At 37.1% G+C, this 18,887-nt stretch overlaps 1 protein-coding gene across 1 annotated transcript in view; it reads left to right on the forward strand.

The window, feature by feature from the left end:
* Positions 1–18,346, forward strand: part of PREP (prolyl endopeptidase) — a 60,814-nt gene extending 42,468 nt beyond the window's left edge. The window contains exons 11-15 of the mRNA XM_087718704.1: positions 5,991–6,127; positions 10,036–10,130; positions 14,256–14,387; positions 16,072–16,228; positions 17,604–18,346. Coding sequence (XP_087574830.1) covers positions 5,991–6,127; positions 10,036–10,130; positions 14,256–14,387; positions 16,072–16,228; positions 17,604–17,898 — 816 coding nt within the window. The 3' untranslated portion in view covers positions 17,899–18,346. The remainder of the gene's footprint in view (positions 1–5,990; positions 6,128–10,035; positions 10,131–14,255; positions 14,388–16,071; positions 16,229–17,603) is intronic.
* The last annotated feature ends 541 nt before the right edge of the window (positions 18,347–18,887 follow it).

Below are 18,887 nucleotides of genomic sequence, written 5' to 3' on the forward strand. Positions count from 1 at the left end.
ACTAATGTTCAAGGCTTCTTTCCAAATGTGAATTCAGATGCTTTTATTAATAGAGAATGATAGTAGATGTTCTAATCCATAAACCATTGATTTGCACCCAAATTGTTTATAATATAGAAAGTGGAAAAGGTATAAGGCACTGAAAAGATATTCAGTGGCAATTTATAAGAAAGCTGCTAATCTTTAAAGAACTGCATTACATTGAATAATAATTACTTTAAAATTTACTGTAAGTCACTGAGGTCATTTTGACTCAAGGCTACAGTGAAGTCCATTTTCAGTTCTCTGAAATAGAACATTGGAAAAGAGTTTATAGAACCATAATTATATAGTAGTACGGTTTGGTCTACTTTTTTTCCAACTGTCTTGGTAGTATTAAACAGCACAGTAGACAGGAGGCCCTCTCTAAAAATTATTTATTTGGATACCATCTTTATTATTTTTACAAATCTTTTTGTAAATATATATATATATATATATATATATATATATATATATATATATATATATATATATATATATATATATATATATATATATATATATATATATATATATATATATATATATATATATATATATATATTGTTTAAAAAAACCTATCCTACACACCTTCTCCCTCCTATTTTCCCAGCAATAAGCCTGTGAGGTAGATTGAGCTGAGAGAGAGTGACTGACTCAGCTGCCTTTCTTGCCTAAGCAGACTTGAATTCAAAGTCTTCTGCTTGCTTGCTTGGTGTCACTAAAGTGACTCAAAATGTCTTCTGTACCGAGTACCCTCTGTAGTTTGGCTTAGCTACAGAGAATGATAGATGAGGATTACTGTATGTAGTGAAGTCATCTTCTATTGCTTTCTCCAGTGATGTTGATGTAGCTAATATCATGTCATTCCCTCAAGACAAACTAAAATGGCCTTACAGGAAAAAGAGCATTGATCAGAGAGATGAGGATGTACCTGCCACAGCTGAAAAAAGCAATCTACAAACGATACAGTCACTACTGAAGTGGCACAAAAGGTACCTATGCCATGGCCTCTGTTGGGAGATACTATTTCCACATGGATTGGGGTTGAGAGGAAGGTTCTTAAGTAGGAAGTTATAATGCTTAAGGCACATTTTCAGCCACCACACCACTGAACTTGGTACAGTAAGAGAGTGATTTTGGGGCCAGAAAAACAAGCTATTTCCATTCCTAAGGAACTAGGTTGCTACTGCTGCAAAGGTGAACCCATCTAGATGAAACTGGTGGGATCTTTGAGAGGGAGAAGGCATAAATATTCAGAACAACTCACATTTCTCAAACTCGTTGTTCTTTAAGTTCACAAAGAAGTAATACATCTTTAATATTCTCAACATTAACATTTTTCCATTGCTAGAATGAATGATCACCAGTCATGAATGGTCTCCATTGTCTTAAACAGTGTTCCATTGTTCTCATTGGCAGCAGACACTTTAAAATCTGCTAAATAGACTGACAAGAAACTATTTCTCAGAGAAGAACAACCAAACATGTATTAGTTTTTGAAAGTAGGAAAGACAGGTTTAAAGAAATTTATGGAAAGCTTAATTGCTTCCATCTGATATTCCATGCGCATATCAGAGTTTCTAAAATTGCATGACAAATCTAACCACTGATCTGAAATTCAGTTCAGCATTGCTATGGAAGCCTTGTGCTAAGTACAAAAAAATATATAGGTGTGCCTAGGGCCTAAAATGGGTATTAATGGCTCTCTTTTTTCCTGAGATTCTTTACTCTTTCTCAACCTTCAGGGAAGGGATATTTAACTCTGACCCCAAGGTCTGACCTGATTTCACATATAGTTTTGAAATTAAAGATGGACCAATTGTGACCCAAGGATTACAAATATATTAACAGGTTCATTTTAGGAACTTGAACATGCATTTCAATTGAATTTTACTCTATTCTGGTATGTCGAGACTTCTAAATAGAAGGTATGAATCAGTGAGATCATTTTATGGGTGAAACAGCATCTGTGAATGCAGTACGTTCTTTCTCTTACACCCATCTTCTGTGCACCTACCAAAGTTGCAATAGATAGATTTTTATTTATTTATTAAATTTATATGCCCACCATCTTGCAGCTTGGTGACTCTGAGCGGCTTACAGTGTAATAACACATACAGTTATTTAAAAAAAACAGTTATAAATATAAAAACAGATTGAAATTACAAAAGATTAAAGCAAACTAAAAATTGTGAGCTTAGAGCCAAGCATCGGTGGTACCTTCTATTTTTCTACCCTATCATCTGGCATAGCCAAGTTTTAAAGCTTTTCCTAAAGGCCAGAAAACAGGGGGAAGACACTTATATTGGTTTTATTTCTCTCTCACTTTAGTTTTTCTATTGACAGTCATTTCAATAATTGTTAGGTAGTTACTAATAACTACCTTAATGAAAGAATTTTGCTTTAGTAATACCTTAAATGATAGAGAATACTGCTTTACTTTATATGAAATAGTCTTTCAACTTCCTATCATATATAAGTAGAATTAAATGACTTCAAAATCGTTTCATCTATTTTATGTCACACTTTATTTTATATTTTATATTTTTTCAAGGTGAATAAAACTATTTCTTCAGCTTGTTCAAGTAAGGAGAATAGTAATACAAGCTCACTAATCATTTACCTTCGCTGCTGAATTTCTGTTTGAACTTTTTTGAAAATTGTCCTTGCTCTTCCATTTCTCTCTTTTTTCCCCCCTCCTGCCACCTGGTGAGTTTATTTGCTGCCAGGCTGCCAAATTCACTAATGAGGGATTTTTCTAAATGACTGGCTTCTGGCTCTTGGCCTTGATCAGCATGACACTGCTTCTTGTCCCATGAATGGGAAATAGAAAAATGAACTTTTCTGAAGGACTTCCTTGATTATTTATCCTGAGTCTTCTATTTTTTATAACAGCCTTGTTGGCATATCTATGATAAGAACCTTCATTATTTTACTATGAAAGTTTAACAAGCCTGAGATCATTAGCATATCCAGCCTGTCTTTTACTCAAATAAATTGGCCTCAGGACCACCATAGAGATTCAGAGAAAAATTAGTTGGTCCCAATTTACACCTGAGTCTAACACAGTAGATGTAAACCCATTGGTTTATGCTGAACCTCCATTTTTCACTCAAAAAAAATCCTTTCATCAAGTCAAATTAATCAGTATACGTTCTTGGAAAAAATTCATTATTTTGATTTGCTAGCTTTCTCTTCTTACAATTTCAGATACGTTATCTGCTCCTGTGACTTTCTAAAACGTTCACTGTTATAATATTGAAGAATAATTAACATGTTGCTTAAAAAAGTAGGATCCCTTTATCCAGGGATAACTTTTTCCCAGCTGAGAATCTTTGGCTACTATACTGGGGCCACACTCCAGAAAGTAGTTTTACAGCCAAGACCAAAGCTAAAAGGGTCATATGTGTTTAAAAGTAATTATGAAGTAAGGGTATATAGTAATATAAAACATTAGTTAAGCTTTAAACTGGTATTTATCCCATTTTGTAACATTAAACATTATAATTTTAAAATTGTTGATTTCTGAGAGTTACAGTCAAGACACATGAGGTCCTAAGGCAATGTTCCTCATCCATGGTAACTTTAAGACATTGTAGACTTCTACTCACAGAATTCCCCAGCCAGGATGAGTGGAATTAATATCTAGTTGCAAAAATAGCTCTTGCCTCATTTCATTGCTTTATTCCAGGGGAAGGTACCTTCAGTTTCTTAGAGAATATTTTTTTTCTTACTTATTGAAAAAAATCAGGATAAACATTCTATGATTTTTAAAGCTTTAAATCATCATTCACTGAACTGGTTACCCTCATATAATAGGGCTACAATTCCTTGAATTCCTATTCAGGTTATCCATTTTACTATGCTGGCTGGGAATTCGAGAAGAGGTAATCCCAACACTTCTTGGGATTGTCTTGTTGGAGGAAACTCTCCATATGTGGGATCTCTATCTCTATGTCACTAGATATGTCCTGATTATGTCTTAGATACTAAGTCTACATATAGTAATGCCTCAAAAATGTGGAGATGTTCTTCACTGGGTAAAATAGAACATTATACCTCGAGAAAGCTATTTGTGTAAACCAGTGATTAATTTCAGAATGCAGCCAAGGATTCTTGCCCAAGAATTATATAGGACAACTTTCCTCAATCTGAAACTCATGATATATGAATTTCGGTTACCGGAATTGATATGACAATTCATTTAGAGAAGAAATCTTATCATAGTACTGGAAATAAATGCTACTCATATTCATTAATTCCTTCTATTGAACTTTATAGACATCTTTTTGACTATTTTGATTAAATTCAGGAATTCTGCTAAAAGCCTTACAATGTAAAATTATTTTTAAAGGGGGCTATGAGTTGGTTGGGAAGAAAAGACAAAATCCATCTGAAACTAGACTGTTCCAGTATTCAAAATGGCAGCAAAATCAGAAAGGGCAAATAAATCTGTTCTCTGCAGTTTTAATGTCTGGCAAGGTAACAAAAATATTTAGGAAGAGCCAGAATGTGATTATGCAATTATCAAACATAAACTCCATTTATATATACTTTATTTACGGTCACAGACCAAAACACGAGTACTACAAAAGAGACATAAGAGAATTGATCCTCGCATCAAAGCAATCAGTCACCAAAAGCTTAACTAAGGGAAGTTACAGCGTTCTCCTCTAATGGTTACAGCTTTTAAGAAAAATTTGAGGAGCCATCTCCAAGGCAATATAAAAACAAATTACAGCCATTAGGTCTAGAAGGGACGATTTCAAGAAGAGTAACTTAGATCTGTCTGCGTTATACATGGGCAAAATAGAAGGATGTGCTCCACAGTTTCAACCTTGGCTCTGTCACAAGGGCAATAAACTCCATTTAACATTTTGACTGTCTTTGTGCTTGTTGTTATAAATTTCTTTTGGGTTCTGTCTTATTCGTTTTGTATACATCCATTGTTAATTAAGCCTTAGCTTTATGAATAACTGTATAAAAGCCTTATGTTCTTTTTTAAAACATATATTATATGAGTCAGCAATTCCATCATAGAGGTTCTAGGCATCTTAACGGTAACAATCTCTCTATAGTGATTGATTTCTGTCTTCTTGGGACTTCTTCTTTTTCACCTCCATGAATGCATTTGATGTAAACATTGTTTTGTTTCCAAATTATCTATAAATATTACAAAAGCCTTGCTGCATCAGCTAAGAGATGTTGAGTTCAGTACTCAATACTAGTAAAATGCCAATCAGATACTTTCAAGAAGGCCCCAAATCACCTTTTCCATTGCATTTTCCAGCAAATAGTACTTAAATGATTCAGGAGGCAATATAAAGTCAGCAAGCTCTTTATAAACTGATTTTTCATGAATTCATTCATTTCCATTTTAAGATGCTATCAATTCATTGTCCATTGCCACATTTTATGGCAAAATATTTCATATTTATAATCACTATATGCAATTATAAAAAATAAATTATTGCCTAGTTATATAAGTGTACATAATAATTCATTATAGACCAGGTCTGAATAGCTGTGGATTTTCAGATGTTGTTGAACTACAATTCCCAGCAGTTTTAGGTTACATGACCAATACTAAAATATGCTGATATTTTTAATCTGTAACATCCAGAGAGCCAAAGCTTCTCACATATCTTCTAGGATTGTGGTATTGCCAAAATGTATTAGCAGCATGTAAAGCACCTTTTTGGAATGCTTATCACAAATAAGGATAATTGGCAACTTCTCTTCAGTCCTGATCTAGAATTTCTATAGACATTTAGTTTTCTGTTCTATTAAATTTCCTTGTTGTCTAGGAAGGAAATTCTTATTATTATGTATCCCAGCAAAATTTTCTTCATTCCCCTTTCTGTTTTGTTCAGTAAAAGAGTATCTGTGACTAATATGACTACAATAATACTCCCAATTATTCTCATCATTCAGAGTTTTATTTTCCCTTTCCTTTTTTGTGTCAGGTCTTTTACCCAAGCAAAGATGGCACCAAGATACCAATGTTTATTATCTACAAAAAAGGAATCAAATTGGATGGGTCCCATCCTGCCTTCCTTTATGGTTATGGTGGCTTCAACATATCTATCACACCAACCTATTGGTAAGTGGAAAGTTGGGAGTTTGTGCAAAAATTATTGAAACCTGAAAATAGCAATGCAAATTTTGTACCAGCCGAAGCTGAGCAAAGGTTCCTCAGCTATGGCTTTCACCTGCTAATCAAGTAGGAGCCATGACTTTAGGATGACCCCAAATTATGGACCTACCCCTTCAGAGGCATTGCAGTCTTCTCCGGAGACAAAACATCGGGATATAGAGCATCACAGATACATAAACGATCATTGTATCTTGCTACAATTTAATTTAGGTGGCATTGATCACACTCTTGGATGACACAAAGGTGAATGGAGATAATGCATTCATTCTTGATCTCTTAGCAGCTTTTGATACCATAGATCAGGGATGTCAAACTCAAGGCCCAAGAGGGGATGTGGATCCAGCCTGCGGGGTGTTTACATCTGGCCGGCAGGGCTGATCTGGAAACAGCAAGGGCATGGTGCACTGGCCCCCAGTGCCTCTGCCAGAAAAACTGGAGCTTGGGGGGCACAGGTCGACCTTCTGAGCTTCATTTCCACTGGCAGAGGGTTGCAGGAGGCCGTCACAACTGAAGACTGAGCTCTGGAGCCCATTTTCGCTGGCAGAGTGCTCAGGCCACCACAGGCACCCCCGACATGACTGACATTGAGCTGGCCATGCCCACCTTGGCCCCCTGAAGTCAAACACAACCCTGATGCTTCCCTCAATGAAATTGAGTTTGACACCTCTGCCATAGTTCATGGTATCCATCTAGCTTTGGAAGTTGAGGGTGGGTAGCATTGTGTTAGGCTGGTTTTCCTCTTTCTTCCAGGGTCAGTTCCAGTCAGTGTTGATGGGCCAAGAGCTCCTTTCTCCTCTCTTATTTAACATCTACATGAAGCCTCTCTGTGAGCTAGTCCGACAGTTAGGGGTCAGGATTAGGGTTTATATCCCGCTCTATATCTCCTGCCTCCCTCCACAGTGATATTCCCCCTCAGCAGGCTGCCTTCTAATGTCAAGGTTTTTGCACACTTTTCTGTTGTACATCCATTCCTGGACTAGGAGGTTCTGTTTATTGTCACTTCTTTTTACGTCTCCCTGTTACCCAATAAAAATATATTTGGGGGGATGAGGGAGAGCTGCATCACGCCCATTCTGCTATTTTCTGCCATAGGTATTATTCAAACGTTTTTCCACAATATGCCCTCATTTCATTTCCACATAGCATTTCTCCTCTCTAATTGTAGAGTCTCTTACAGATTCTTAATTCCACTGCAGACTATGTGGTCTGCTTATATTTTAGTTCCTTTTATAAAGCATAACATATTTGATATAAACCATATAGATTGTAGGGAGGAGGGAGGGGGGAAAGGAGGAAGGAAAGAAGGAAGGAAGGAAGGAAGGAAGGAAGGAAGGAAGGAAGGAAGGAAGGAAGGAAGGAAGGAAGGAAGGAAGGAAGGAAGGAAGGATATTCCCATATACACAATTCCAGAACAGATGACCTGGAAAATACTTATACTCCACCAGCATTCCACATGTTTTCTTTCTACATGATGTCTGTCCTCATTTTTTTCTTGTTGTTCTATGTCTCTTATACAGTACCAATCACTCAACCAGAAATATATAGATACAGCCTGACAGTAAACACTAAATAAATGAGTCATACACCCAGAAGCAAGGAACAAGTTTTTTTGTTCTAGGTGGACTTCAAAACACTTTTATAATCTTCAAGCTCCAAATCTTTCAAACCTTCAAACTCTGAGCTCAGCAGGAGGTTATGTTTTTTGTGTCAGTTTATTATGTATTATATAAAGCATATAGAATATGTCGCATCAGTATACATATCCTGATGTCTGAAGGTTCTTTCTCTAAGCACTCTGTTCTGCTTCAGGCATGCATAAGAAGAATATTGGCTCTGTAGAGAACCATTGCCCTTGAACAGAGAACTAATTAGAATAAAAGAATAGTCAACCAAAATAGATCACATATATAAAACCTCTAAGGGAGGAATGGTAGAAATAGACACAGTATGTACTGTACCATAGTTTGACATATTAACCATCTCTGAATGGCAGCTGGCTTTCTGTATATTATTTGGGAAAATATGGAATATTTTCCAGGATGATTTGTATTTTTCTAGTATATTATTTTTACTCTCTCAACATTAGACTCCATTAATTTTCAATAGCATTTGACAGTAGGCTTTTTTCCTATCCTTTTTCCTTTTGTGATCACTAATTGCAACATGGTTAATATTATTTAGGCTTGATTAATGACTCTGACATCTTTGTAATTAGTTGCAGTTCTCTTGCTTTATGCGCTAACATTAAGAGAGTGTGAGCGTTCCCTCCACATTCAGAGGTAACAGATTTGCTGCAGAGGTATTTATGCAGATATCCCAAGACCTCATTAGAATGCTTCAAATTATAAACAGGCAAACGTAGTCCTTTCTTTGAAATGGAGAATAATCTAAAAATAAATAATCACTTATGCCAAGTTAGCAAAGCTTTGGAAGTGGCAGATCATCCACAGTTCATGTCCTACCCATCCCACAATTCAATCCACTTAAAACTGCTCCCAAAATCATTAATAGATTTCATCCACAGATAAAACCAATGAAACATACTACTGTCAAAGCCAGCTAATATAAACGCCCAGGTTGACAAAGAGGTAAGAAGAACAGAAGGATTTTTTAAAAATCTTATTAATTAATTCTCACAGAAAGATGGCATTACCTTTTACTTCAAAGATGCTTTTTTGCACGTTTTCTAAAAGCTGCATTCCTTTTATGCTTGATATGTCTAATTTATTTTTATTATTTGACAGGGATTCTTTTTTAAAAAAATTAAACTTCCATTTATGGCATTCCAAGCTGTAAAATAAGCTGTCCTAGGCAGCTTTTGTCCACATGTGCTCAGAAAATGTGCCTTCAAAATGGTTATACAGATGGAAAAATGGAATTCAGATTGCTAGGCTGGGGTATCTAAATATATTCCATGTCAGAATGTCTAAATATTCCTTAGGACTACTAAATTATAGTAAATATCGCAGGAGTAGTATTCTCCCTGTCTAGTATTTTTGCAAAGATGAATTATGCAATACTGAAGTGACCTTTAATACAATTAAATTAACTCAATATAAGCAGGTATATAAGTAGGTAGGTAGATATATAGATGCTTTCTCCCATATTGAACTTATCAAGATTCTTCTCCTTTCTAACATCTAAGCTTCAAGAGTAAAGTTCCATAAATGAATTACAGGTAGTCCTTGACTTACACTCATTTAACAACCATTATAACAGTGCTGAAAAAAAGCGATTTAGTTCCTCTCATGACTGTTAAAACATCCTCGCTGTCACATGGCCTGAATTCGGCTGCTGACATATGTTTACAATGGTTGCAGCATCCCATGGTCACATGATCGTCACCTGTGACCTTCCTAATAAGCTTCCAATAGGGAAAGTCAGTGAAGGAAGCCACATCTGCTTAGCGACCACATGGTTTTTTAAAAACCATGGCAAAAATGTCAGGGACAACCTAACAATCGCCTTACTTAGTGATGATAGTTCTGGTCACAATTGTGATTAGAAGTCAAGGACTCTCTGTATTTCCATACATGAAATATAAAGTTAGAAAAACCTGAATAAGCTACTGTGGACTTTTCATTGACTTTATTTCTTTCATTGACGTTAGGTCAGTGCTATGAAAGGCAGAATTAAAGTAAAATTTTAGCCAGTGAATAAGGTTCGCTGAATGAACAATGGAAAGATTATTCATTACAATATGTATGGTATCAGTAAAATATTTTCTCTTTTGTGGTAACGCATCAGGAAAATCCATGCTCTTGCTACTGCTATATTTTAGCTCCAGCTGATTCCAAAGGCCATAACTTACACGTATTTAACTATTAATTGAGGCTGCTTTTATTATTTTGCAGTGTATCAAGGCTTATTTTTATAAGGCACCTAGGCGGTATTCTAGCTGTGGCTAATATCAGGGGAGGTGGCGAATATGGCGAGACCTGGCACAAAGGTAAGATTTCATATTGCAAAAACAATGTTGGTCAGTGGAAAGCTGATTTTGATTCCAGCTTGTTTGCCTTACTATTCATTACTCATTTTTATGCTCTGGATAAAGTTCCAAACCCTGAACATTATGTAACATCACAGTCACAAATTTATTAAAATCTGTCACATTTCTTAATTCTTTCAAAAAATGTTATTCTCAATTGCATTTTTTTCAAAAGCTCTTTCAAAGAATGCTTGAAAAATATGCATGTTTCTCTCTTACTTTTCACCTTAGCATTTTATGACTTTTAGTATTCACTGTTTCCCTAATTTAAAGAGTTTACCAATAATTTGGGAAAGGAACACAACGGTTTCAGGAAATATAAAGCACTCATGGCAGCATTTTAATACCCCAGGCGAAGTATTTGGCAATAACTGGAAACCAGTTGAAGAGCTTTAATGTGTATTTTAATAATGATCAATTGTCCTGAATGGTCTTTATTTCCACATTTCCTGGCATAATAAAATAAGATGGGTAGCAATACAAATGCAGTAAGAAGGATAGGATTTCTCTTCTACTCGCTTTAGTTTTCCATAGTATATGCAGAGCCAAAAGCTATGGATGTGACCATATTGAGGGTTTTTTGGCATCTGTATAGGTGTGGTTGGCAATTGTCCTTTCCCAAGATATTTTCTTAGACGTTACAATCTAAGGCAGTGGTTCTCAACCTTCCCAATGCCTTGACCCTTTAATACAGTTCCTCATGTTGTGGTGACCCCCAACCATAAAATTATTTTCGTTGCTACTTCGTAACTGTAATTTTGCTATTGTTATGAGTCGTAATGTAAATATCTGATATGCAGTATGTATTTTCATTATTACAAATTGAACATAATTAAAGCATAGTGATTAAGCTGCCAATCTTGGTTTGGGAGAAGATCAGCCAGGTTGGGATTTTCCAGGATAAAACGACCTCCCTGCCTGCCTCCAGCAGCAGTTCGTAGTTTACACGAGTTTCACTTTATTAAGTTAACTTTTTTTACATTCCATTCCACCCATCCACCAACCCAGTTTTCTTTCTTTCTTTCTCTTTCTTTCTTTCTCTTTCTTTCTTTCCATTCCTCCCTCCTTTTTCTTCTTTCTTTTTTTCTTTCCATTTCTCCATCCTTTCCTTTTCTTACTTTCTTTCCACTCCTCCCTCCTTCCCTTTTCTTTCTTTCTTTCTTTCTTTCTTAAGAATCGTTACAACCAGGCATGGAAGTGCGTAGCGGTTAATTCATACGAGCAATCGATTTAACACAGATTAAGAAGTTGCCCTTTAAATGGGATTTTAAACTGAAGTTTAAGCTACATCGAACTGTGCTTTCATCCCGAGTGGAATTCCTGTCCGTCCCTCAAGCTTCTCTTGCCAGCCCTTCCCGGGGGCCAAAAAGCCTCTGAGCTCAGTTTAGCCCGCAGCACAGGACTGGCGGCAAAGGCAGCATCCAGGCCCAAGGCAGCTTGAATCCTGACATGTGCCTGCCTGGGCGAGAGCCCGTCCCACTGGCTGAAGCAGGTGGCCCGAATGCCCCGCCAGTCTCCTGCTGGCGCCTCCGGGCGCCTGTTCAGGTGGCTGGGCTGAAGCGGCACTGCCGACTGCTCGCTTCAGACATCCGACGGAGCCGAGGCTGATCTGCCACCCAGAAGAACCCCTCTCCCCCTTCAGCACCTCTGCTTTTCCCTGGCATGGAGACTGGGCGGGGCCTCTGGGCTGCGCCTGGAGCCGGGAAGAGGCTGCTTTGCCACCCAACGTTCTTCATGCACCTGCCACTTCAGGACAAGCTCCTGAGCATGGGCATTGCCGGTGGAGGTGGATGGTCTTAGGCGACCCCTGTGAAAGGGTCATTCGACCCCCAAAGGGGTCGAGACCCACAGGTTAAAAACCATTGATCTAAGGGGACATAGTGGCTCAGTGGCTAAGATGCTGAGCTTTTTGATCAGAAAGCCGGCAGTTCGACGGTTTGAATCCCTAGCGCTGTGTAACAGAGTGAGTTCCTGTAACTTGTCCCAGCTTCTGCCAACCTAGCAGTTCAAAAGCATATAAAAGTGCAAGTAGAAAAATAGGAACCATCTTCGGTGGGAAGGTAACAGCGTTCTGTGTACCTTTGGTGTTTAGTCATGCCACATGACCATGGAGATGTCTTCAGACAGCGCTGGCTCATCGGCTTTGAGACGGATATGAAGAACACCCCCTAGAGTAGGGAACAACTAGCACATATGTGCGAGGGGAACCTTTACCTTCTAGGTGTGGTTGGTAATTGTCCTTTCCTAAGATATTTTCTTATACCTTCCAATCTAGGTACAACTTTGGGGTTTCTAGGTTAACTTCTGTTCAGATATTAGCCAGATCCAATCCTGTTTATTCACTTTTTTTGAGTTCACTCAAGATAATCTAGGCTCCTCTTTCTGCTATAGCTTTTTCAAAGCCATATGTATTATATGTTCCTTTCAATCTTGGTTACATTTAATTTTGAATATTTTATATATTATTATATGATGGCAGAAGAGTCAACAGGTACTTCTAGAGGTTTTTTTTTTCATTCACCAAGGTTTTGAAATTCTATAAAGAATACACTGAAATGGTTAAAGAATTTGAAAAGGGTCACCTTTTTCTATGGTCGTTCAGATTTTATATGATAAGTAGGTTTTGTGCAAACCAAAAATGGCACCTTAAAAAGAAACTTTAAAAAACTTAACACGAAATGTTATTCCCAAGGACTTGAACCCAAATAGTCTTGTGCAAATAGAATGGATTTCATTCACAAAAAGGATCTGACCCTCCCGTCCACAATATATTCAATCAGTGCACCAGTAATAAATCTATTACTCACCCCTGATTTAATCTTGGTTGAGAGAGCAAACCTAGTGCATGTCATTTTGATCCAAATGGGAATTAGGAAATGTACCCATCTGGGTTTGAAATATCACAGCAGTCACAACCCCAAAATGGGAAGTAGAGTGATAATTGTCATTCAGGAATCTCTGCAAGTGACGAGAAGCACAGTAGCAATAGCACATAGACTTATATACCAATTAACAATACTTTACAGTCTTCTCTAAATGGTTTATGGAGTCAGCATATTATTCCCAACAATCTGGGTCCTCATTTTACTGACTTTGGAAGGATGGAAGGCTAAGTCAACCTTGAGAATCGAACTCCTGGCAATTGGCAGAATCAGCCTGCAATGCTGCATTCTAACCACTGTGCCACCATGGCTCATCACAGTATCACAGATGTAAATGAATGTGAGCCACGGTTTGTAAGGTTAGGCTTAAGGGACAAGTCACATCGGTGTCCTTTCTGGACAGCTGAATTAATTAGTACTTGATTGCATTATATTTTGTTCATTTTAGTTCTTTTGAGTTAATTGCTTAGATAGAAGTCTAGTGGTTAAGATACCAGGCTAGAAAGCAGGAGACTTTGAATTCAAGTCCCATCTTAGCCATGAAAGCCAGCGGGGTGACTTAGGGGCCAGTCACTCAGCCCAACCAATCTCACATGTTGTGGGGAAAATAGAAAGAGGAAGATGTGTTAGATATGTTCGTCCCCTTGGGTTATTTGTAAAAATAATAAAGGCAGGATACAAATTTTAAAAAATACCTGGTCTCATAATGGTCCATGTGTTTGATACCAAGTTTCATACTTGTTTTAAAAGAATTCTCATTCATCTGTTTTTCAGAGAGTTATGCATTTTAAATGCTATGGGGAAAAAAGGAAGATTATAGTTTCCATTAAAAATCTAGGTAACTTTTTTTCAGGGCTACTCATAGTCAGATTGCTCCATGTAAGGCTTTTAGAAGGGATGCGTTATTAGGAACATTACCTAAAATAGTAGTGGATTTTTATTTTGTACTTTCCAGTCTTCAGCCTATTTATGCATTATTCAAAGCTTTTGAAAGCATTAAAGTTATTGGCAGAACCACCTTCTGATTCTTTTGTTGAAAGAGATCTCTATTGTCTTTTGTATTCCCAACTGCATAAATTATTTAAAATACTCATGGAGCTGAAAAGTCATCCCAAAACGTGCTTTTTGTACCTCCCTGCATTATGCTGAGATCCAAAGTCTGCATGAGTTCTGAAGGAGTTAATTGATTTTTCTCTGTTCTTAGGTGGAATCTTGGCCAATAAACAAAACTGCTTTGATGACTTCCAGTCTGCAGCTGAGTATCTTGCCCAAGAGGGATATACATCTCCAAAAAAGCTGACTATTAATGGAGGTTCAAATGGAGGCCTCTTAGTTGGTAAGATCAGAGGCTGTGTATTTTTCTCTGTTATTTGATTATCTTGGATGGGATGCAAAAGCATGTTGAGGATATGCAAAGGAGAGGTCTTAAAAGTCAATTTTTTAAAATTCACCAACGCACTTGTTAACAGACTCACAAATTTTTTTCCACATCTAGACATCATAGAGATATGCAAAGTGCCCATTAGCACATCTGTCTGTATATCAACTATATGCTGATATATGTGTGGGCTAGGACTATCTACCAAATAATTCAGTACATAAAAATATGGTTTTCTCCAACTATGTTAAACTATAAAATCTTAATCTTTCCAGGCAGAGACTGCCTAAGGATAACGAGCTCTATAGCCCAGGACATCTAGAGGACACCAAGCTGAAAAATATTCTACTGGGAAAACACAATTCATATTTGTATCCAACTTAAGTAATTAGTAAATATTCACTTCTGACTATTTTTAATTGCCAGTTACTATTTTTGCTCCATGTTACCCTTCTTGTGTACCTGCTAATTGATATCCAGAGGTGAACTTTTTTTTTTTTGAGGCTGGGAATGGCACGTATAGTGCTCTAAAAAAATAAACATCTGTAATAGGTGGGATAATGGTATAAATTGGGTTATAGATGCATAATGCATAAAGTGGGATTTGGGGAAGTGTCCCCAATTTTTATTTCTATTTTTTGAGTGTGTGGAGTGCTTTCTTCAAAATTTGAGAAGCTAGTTGGTCTTGCCTAGGCTTCGAAAGAGGGACAAAATGATACAGACATTTTATCAGAAAGGGCTTAGGGAGTACAATCTGCCTACCTGTGTTCAAAATATAGAGCTTTGTTTTTGTAGTTATATTAAACATTAAACACAACATGTTTTAATCTCATAGTGGAAGTATTTCAGTATCATCTGCTGTTAATTTTTAAAGATTTTTTTTGCTTAATAGAATAACCAGAATTGGAAGGGACCTTGGAGGTCTTCTATCTAGTGCAATCCCTTGCTCAAACAGGAAACCCTATAGCATTTCAGACAAATGGTTGTCCAATCTCTTCTTAAGAACCTCCAGTGTTGGAGCACCAACTACTAAATCATTCTACTAATTAATTATTCTCTCAGGAAATTTCTTTGCAGTTCTAGGTTGGTTATTTCCAGGGTGGAGTTCAAAGGTTCCAGAACGGGTTTGCTGCCTCGTTGCTGGCTGGATATGGCCTAGTTGGCCTCCTGCACTACCTCGGGAGGGAGGGTTGTTTCACCCTCCCCTGGATCCAGAGGCTTTTCTCAAGCCTCCAAGAAGGCAAAAACTGCTTCCCCCAGGCTCTGGAGGCCGGAAACAGGCCCGTTTCTGGACTGCCTGAAGCTCCGGTAGGCCTGTTTTTTGTCCTCCCCGAGCCTCTGTGTGAGCCTTGCACTTATCTGGCATCATGAGTGGGCCACGTGGAGACTCCTGGGAGGGATGGGGTGGACAGAGCCTGTCAGGAGTGGCATTTGGGGGTTTGCTGAACTGGGCAGAATCCTAGCTAGAGCATCGCCCGAACCCATGCGAACCCTCAATAGCCCACCCTATGCTTTGATATTATAGTAATATTTGGTACCTCCTTAAGTTTTCAAATACTAGCTCTTATTCATTGTATTTGAAACCATTCTATAGTAGGTATTCATCAATACTAATAGGTGAGTATCTTTCCAATTTTTTCAGCTGCCTGTGCCAACCAGCGGCCAGATCTATTTGCCTGTGTGATTGCTCAGGTTGGAGTGATGGACATGCTAAAGTTCCACAAATTCACCATTGGTCATGCATGGACTACAGATTTTGGCTGCTCGGATTATAAAGAACAATTTGATTGGCTGCTCAAGTAAGTAAAGCATATCTCCCCATTTACATACAGTATACTCTACTATACTGCTGAATAACAATAATAAAGATGCTATTTATTTTTCTATTTTGTTGCACAAAAGCTGAGTAATATAAAGGTTTTTTTAATGTGATTTAGTATAAATTAAATGTGGATGTATTCCACAAATTAATAAAAGTACTAGACCAGTCTTCCCCCACCATATGTTCTAATCTCCCCAAACTACAAGCCATATTTGGGAATAACATCTCTAACATATCTGGAAGTTGCTAGGTTGGCAGATGCTCATTTACTGCATAAATATGTCTTCTGTATCCCCATTTTAGAAACTTTTCTTATGAACTCATAAGCCCTATATTTTCCTGGATGTTCCAATAGTATCTTGATAGTTTGATTGCATGTTCTTCAGCTGCATAACTATTTTGTTAAGTTTTGGTGACCAGAACTATGTAGAATTCCACAACAGAAAGAAAATCTTACAGAGAGTTGTATCAAGCAGTTAAGATGCCAGCAGTTGGCTTATTTTTTTATCTATACCCTAATTACCTCTAGCACTGAATTTGCTATTTTTAACCTTTGTTGATCATACCATGGTAGCGTACTGGTTAGAATGCAGTATTGCAGGCTAATTCTGCCAACTGCCAGCAGTTCAATTCTCACCGGCTCAAGGCTGACTCAGCCTTCCATCCTTCCGAGATCAGTAAAATGAGGACCCAGATTGTTGAGAGCAATATGCCGACTCTGTAAACTGCTTAGGGAGGGATTTAAAAGGCTATAAAGCACTGTGAAGCGGTACATAAGTCTAAGTGCTATTGCTATTGTTCTACCAAGCTATCTGCAAATGAAGTAAGTTCTCCAGCTTTGTTCATGCTTCATATTCATGCTGGAAGATTGAAATAATGCAGATGTGGAAAGTATGGGATTCAGTGGGAATAATTTTTCAGGAGCAGATGCCTGTTTCCATGACATGGATTGTGCTATATTACATATTATGAATGGCCATGTTCAATTGTTTCTCCAGCTGCAACTATCCTGCTCCTCACCCATTCCCTAGAACTTTTATTTACTTATTTATTTTATTTAGAAAATGTACATTGCCGTCTATTTGCACATGGTGACTTAAGGTGGCTTACAGGGATATAAAAACATTATATATAAAAAATAAAACTAATAAAGGAAAATCATTAAGTAATACATTAATAAAACAATAATCTTTTGAAGTAGAAGGCAGTATTGTTTGTTCAAGGTTGACTCAGCCTTCCATTCTTCCGAGGTGGGTAAAAGCAGTATATATTCTAAGTGCTATTGCTATTTATCTGCCTATTGAAGGCCAATAAGTGTTCACAAAGTACAAATGCATGTATCTCTTCTGCAGATATTCTCCCCTTCACAATATCAAGATACCAGAAGGTGATGGAGTTCAATATCCTGCAATCTTACTTCTTACAGCTGATCACGATGACCGAGTGGTGCCTCTTCATTCCTTGAAGTTCATTGCTTCTCTGCAACATATTGTAGGTCGAAGCCCCAAACAAATCAATCCATTACTAATTCATGTTGACACCAAAGCTGGTCATGGTGCAGGCAAGCCAACAGCCAAGGTTATAGAGGAAGCATCTGACATGTATGCCTTTATAGCAAGATGCCTAAATCTTGAGTGGATAGAATAGATTATTACTGTTTCAGTTAGAACTCAAGGGCTTTAACAACATTTTAAAACAAACACTGCACTCAGTGTAGTACTTACATTTAAGGACTGCCACTCTCGGCTTCCCGTGAACTTGATATCCATTTTACTTCTGTTTGGTGTTTACTTTGCCTCCTCATTTTAGTTTCAGTCGTACATTTTAAATAGCATGTTCGGATAAATAGACAGATTGCAGATAATGCTGTTACGTGGGTTCTTAAAGAGTCAAAATGTTGGTGATGAATATTCATACACAATGGTTTTAATGTATTTTTCCCCTTGTCAAGATATCTGGCTCACTTGTAATTAAATGTAAGTATTGTTCCAGTATACACTGTCAAGTTGTATTTTCTTTGCAAACCAGGTAATCCCAAACATTGAGATTACTGCCAGTGTTCCTCCATTAAAACAGTTGTACTACAAAGACTGAATACTTTTAGGTTTTGTGTGGTTCTCTTTTGATTAGTACACAGTAAAGAAATACTTTGTAGATATTATCTCATGCATATATGCACATACATCCCTTGACTCTTAATACACAATGTTTGTTTGTGTTATGCATATATAATTCACAATAGTTTTTTTTTTAAAAAAAGAGAGATTAAACCAATAATACAAACTGAAAAAGAAAGGGAAAAAAATCTACCAATTATTTTCTATTTACCAATAGTTACTGGTTTACATATGAATACACTAATATAATAATGGTGATATAGAAATATTATTGTAAAATATCACACATTTTGCCGTAGTAATAAATATTGCTATCTCCTTTGGAAAAAACAACATTTTCTTCTACTATATCCTTTGTCCCAAAGGAAATAGAGGAAGAAAATGTTGTCTTTTCAAAAACAAAGAGATCACATATTTCTGACACCTACACTTTGACATCTGGACTAATACCAATTTTAAATTTCTAAATTTCATTATTTTAGTCACCCCCATTCTTTATACAACCATAATTCCTGGTAG

Source organism: Thamnophis sirtalis, unplaced genomic scaffold (genome assembly GCF_051295495.1).
Source record: "Thamnophis sirtalis isolate CommonGarterSnake01/CBP01778 unplaced genomic scaffold, rThaSir2_p1.2 scaffold_6, whole genome shotgun sequence".
Classification (NCBI taxonomy): Eukaryota; Metazoa; Chordata; class Lepidosauria; order Squamata; family Natricidae; genus Thamnophis; species Thamnophis sirtalis.